The 4,900-nt window shown below is 39.0% G+C and overlaps 1 protein-coding gene across 1 annotated transcript; it reads left to right on the top strand.

Moving 5' to 3' along the window:
* The first annotated feature begins 242 nt into the window (after positions 1-242).
* LOC117321166 (putative nuclease HARBI1) lies at positions 243-2,124 on the top strand. Its single transcript, XM_033875633.1, has 3 exons — positions 243-509; positions 1,155-1,528; positions 1,803-2,124. Exons 1-3 carry the CDS (start codon positions 243-245, stop codon positions 2,122-2,124), a joined length of 963 nt encoding a protein of 320 aa, XP_033731524.1.
* Positions 2,125-4,900: the final 2,776 nt, after the last annotated feature.

Below are 4,900 nucleotides of genomic sequence, written 5' to 3' on the forward strand. Positions count from 1 at the left end.
TTACTTAATTCAAGGTTTTGTCTTAAGTTGTATTCATAAAACTTCTTAAGCTTAAGTATTACTTAAGTTTTTACTTAAAGTTAAGTAACGTCATGAGGATGTTTAACTTCCTTTAAAATACTTAAGTAAATACTTAACCACTCTGAAGAAAGATAGCTGGGCGAAATCGGCAACGCGTATTTCCAGAGAGGAAGGACCCGCTACAGTTGTACGAGGATAAAGATTTGATCGCCCGTTACAGGATGAATGCTTTTGGCATCCGGTTTGTGTCCCGTATGCTTCGTCCATACCTGGAATCACCGACAGATCGGAACCATGCACTCTCTGTCACAGTTAAAGTTGCCATTGGTCTGAGATTCCTAGCCACAGGTAAAATGCAGTTATGCAATGGTGATGACTTTGGTGTTAGTCAGCCGACGGTGTCCAGAGTAGTAACACAGTTCATTAACGCTTTGACAATGCCACAGATTGTTGCCAGATTTATCAAATTTCCGAGAAGCGATGCGGAGGTAAGTACAGTAGGTAAACGAACTGTTATATTCCGTGGCTAACTAAGTTACCCTGTTTTGTTTTGTTGTTGCTGTCCCCCCCCCCCCCCCCCCCCCCCCCCCCCCCCACCCCATAAAATGGACATAATTTACTAGCCATCCCTGAAAATTTAGTAAAAACGTATCAAAACCCGAGTGAATGCATAACCGGAATAACGTGTGTTCAAATTTTACATAAGGGTCACTACTCTCTAAATGGCGCAAAAAATGCTAAATCCTCTCGGGGAACTCATTTCCACATTGTACTGGTGGTTCCCACAAAATGTTGAAGATATTTGTTGTATAGTGAGCTATTGCATATCCTTCTACTGGCAGATATTTGGCCTGTAGAATGCTGGGTTAAGGGGCTACAAAGTTTGTTCAAATGAATAACCTTGACCTACATTCAAGGTCACTAGGGTCAAGTGTGTTAAAATCTGAAACGACTTCTCAATAACTGATCGTGGCTGTATTTCAGACTTAAATCAACTATAGAATTTGGATCAGTGTCTATGAATTATTTTGCACTGGATTCTTACTTTATGTAAATGAAAAGACCGTCAATTTCTCGTTAACAATGTCATAAATACTGCATAAAATAAAAATAATGTGATATTTCGGTTGCAGGTACGGTTGAACCAGATAGGATTCCATGCTATTGCCGGGTTCCCTGGTATTGTCGGAGTTATTGATGGGACCCATATCAGGATTGTTGCTCCATCACAGAACGAGGCGGATTTCGTCAACAGAAAGCAGTTCCACAGTATAAACGTTCAAATGGTTTTTGACCACAGATATAAGATAATTGATTTGGTAGCAAGATGGCCTGGATCTACACACGATGCCAGGATACTTCGTCAAAGCCAACTGTACCAGAACTTCGAAAACCGCACAATTTCAAGAAATCCCCATTTACTTGGAGACAGTGGTTATCCAGCTAAACCCTGGTTATTGACTCCTTATCTACAACCACAACCAGGCCAACAGACCAATTACAATACGTGAGTGTAACTTATATGACGTTTAAATCTGTCTGTGTAGGCTAGTGGTCATTACAAGGTTCGTGATATCGAAAGATCCCCTCCTTGCATATTGCAGATCATTTGAGATTTCTTGTACATGTACATGTATACATGTATATGATATCATGTGTAAAGTTACCGCTATAGGGAGAACAGAAATATGACCAAGAGAATTTCATTATTCCCCTATTACATTTAAACATCAACGTATATGAAATGTTTATGATTTTTATTCAATTTCGATAATTTTCAGTGCCCATAAGCGAACACGGACTGTTGTAGAGCGAGGCATCGGGCAGCTGAAACGCCGGTTCCATGTTCTCCACGGAGAGATCAGAATGGACCCGACAAAAGCAACGAAGATTGTTATGGCGTGCGGCGTACTGTACAACATTTGCAAGATTGGCCAAATTCCTCTCCCTGACAATGATGGCAGTAATGACGAGGACGATGATGAGGACGATGACGAGGACGATGATGAAGGCGGGGATGAGTATGATAATGAAGATGGCATTAATGCAGCCCGGATGAGTGGTACACACTACCGCCAACATATAACCACTACTTATTTCTAGCCTGAAGTAAGCAACATTTTGAAAATTATCCAATGTATTCCCTGTTAAACACGAATTATTATAAACAAAAACTATGTACATAGGTATGTATATTTACATAGTCATTCAATAACTGCATGTACTTGTTTGTATGCAATCGTTTAAAACGATACAATTTAACAATCATTTTATGAAATATCAAACAACAAACAATATTATCATACCTCACTTTCATCTATAGACACTAATATGATTGGAATAAACGTTACCACTTGATATGCTTTAACTGAGACATTTCCCCGAAAATACAGTACGAGGGCGACAACCCCGGGGTGGTATCTCCGAGGGGGATAACCCATCGCTGACGTCATTATGACGTCATAACTTCATAGAACTGCTGAACGAGTGCGACAACCCCGGGATGATGAAAAATGTTGAAAAATGTTCATTTTTTGTGTGTTTCTATATAATGATTAAATTATCAAGCAAATTTACGTTTGTTTCGTTTGGTATAAAGGAATAATCATAGTCCGCTGTGTCGGGATCAATCCAGAACTGTCTCCCTGGGCAGGGTTATTTTTCCTCGAGCCCATGGGAAAAACAGCCATGCCAAATGAGACAATTAATGAAAAGATGTTGAAAAAAAAACCATAAAATGAAGTTGATCCATCATGGTATCAAGTTTTTAATTAATGTGTTTTTTCTTTTCCTCAATCTCTAATAGCAGCAAATCATTTTTTAATTTCCAGTTAAGTAATTCCTCCTTCAAAATCGCCAGTCTGAGGCTGTCTTCTTCGGAGGGTCCTGTGCCGGTACGACATGGTACGGGTGTCGAAGTGGGCGGTCGTCTAGGGGCCGGGCGCGTCATAATTGGTAGATGCTCTAGATCTGTGGGCTCTGTGAATGACGCCGAGGTCGATGATGACTGATCAGTAGAGTCAAGCTCACTGTCAGTGAGGCCCATCAAGAAGTCGATGCTACAATATATATATTTATCCTGCAACTGCCACCGCATTGTCGGAATACACCCACCGTATATATTTTTGCTGTATACGGCAGTGACGGAAAACAGCTGTATTTTGGAATCTTAGCACGTGCGTCAGTTCGACTGACCTACTTCAAAGTGAAACTACGTTTAAAAGGCGAACATATTTCTGTCTTTTTTGACACCGTTTCACTTAAAAATGAATATTTTTGATGATTATTTTAATGACTGTTGCAGGATAAATAGAATACATGGTCAGTGTCTTAAAATATAAGCTGTATTTTTGGCTCGGGACAGAAAGACAAAAGTGGCTCGCCAAGGCTCGCCACTTGTTGTCTTTCTTTACCCTCGCCAAAATACAGCTTATATTTTAAGACACTGACCATGTATTCTCTATATATATATTAATGTGTGTGTGTTTGTTTTTATTTCACACAATAAAATGACATATTTGATTATTTGTACAAGTATTCACACACCAGGATAGATTCCCTATAACCTTTAAGATACAAACATATATTTATATATAGCATATAGTAGCACAAATGTCGAAGGAATTATGACTTGTATCTCTGCGCCACACCATATACATTTTTAATGGAATTATCTTTATACTTTTGTTTTTTATGGTGTTAATTATTTCTTTATATAGATAAATAAATAAACATCTTAAAATACAACATTGTAGGTTGATATACCTGGTTGATGCCCGCGTTAGATCTAAATCTACCGTCGAAATATCAACAGCCCCCATGGCAATCTCTGTGGAGTCAACCCCCCCTGCAATGCCTGCCAGGGAGGCACTCTCGACTCCAAGAACGTTACACACAGCAGCTGTGAGCGCATCAAGTGGCGGCGGTGCAGGACCCCCTCCTAAAATCATTTCCAATTTTATGTGAAAGTCGCAAACTCATGACCATTAAATACATTATTGGAACTATTTACACGGCCGTTACATATACGTATACTACAAAGGTAATGTTTTGTATGAATTGCTTATTGACAGACCGACTACAGTGTTACAGTACTGTTTTCAGTATTTGTATCATATCACTAAAAATTAAAAAAAAAAAAAACGAGTATACATGCACAACAAGAATTTCCATCATATGCCTATCGATAGGCATATCATATTCAGATAAAAACATTCAAGACTTAGTATATTTCTCAAACTTATATTCATTAATATATTTACTGTATAGTATTGAGTATTTATTTACAATATACAGTAGACTATGCCCATATTGTATATATGTATGATGGTTTGTTGCTTGTCAATGCCTAGATCTACCTATATCTCAGCTCGAAAACACCAACCAGTCTATTAAGGCCTTATCATGTATTTAGCACTTGCCGGTTTTGATGACGGAAGTCCATATTTAACAGAGCTTCCGGTGTTCGGATTGTTGTGACGCTGTACAGCTTGTTTGAGACGCGGGGTTTTACAGAAAGCACAAAGTATTCTAGACATTCATTTTGATTAAGTGGAACGCAACTAAATCGTACCTGTTTTCCTAGATTCCGTGGTGAACACACGATGTGCGTTTTTTGCTGAAACTACAAGGTTAGTCCATTTTTTCTCGCACTCATCAGAACTGCGTCTGATGAGTGCATTTACGCAGTTAAGTCCTTCTGAAATTTCCATCCATGCTTGTTTCTTTGAATTTGCACTGACACCGTCTTTAAAACGCCCTCTTACAATTCTTTTACGTTCGTTAATTAGGCGAACCATCTGTAGGCACTCATCCTGTGTCCAGTTCGGACGTCTTGTTTTTTTTTATGTCGCCATTAAATCGATCCGGAACGCCGTCT

The sequence above is a fragment of the Pecten maximus genome, unplaced genomic scaffold, assembly GCF_902652985.1.
Source record: "Pecten maximus unplaced genomic scaffold, xPecMax1.1, whole genome shotgun sequence".
Taxonomy (NCBI): Eukaryota; Metazoa; Mollusca; class Bivalvia; order Pectinida; family Pectinidae; genus Pecten; species Pecten maximus.

What these genes read in the sequence shown, in the direction of transcription:
- LOC117321166 (XM_033875633.1), top strand. Translation starts at nt 243, where the DNA reads ATGAATGCTTTTGGCATCCGGTTTGTGTCCCGTATGCTTCGTCCATAC. An exon ending in TTCCGAGAAGCGATGCGGAG is followed by an intron (nt 510 to 1,154) that starts GTAAGTACAGTA and finishes TTTCGGTTGCAG; the next exon opens with GTACGGTTGAACCAGATAGG. An exon ending in CAACAGACCAATTACAATAC is followed by an intron (nt 1,529 to 1,802) that starts GTGAGTGTAACT and finishes GATAATTTTCAG; the next exon opens with TGCCCATAAGCGAACACGGA.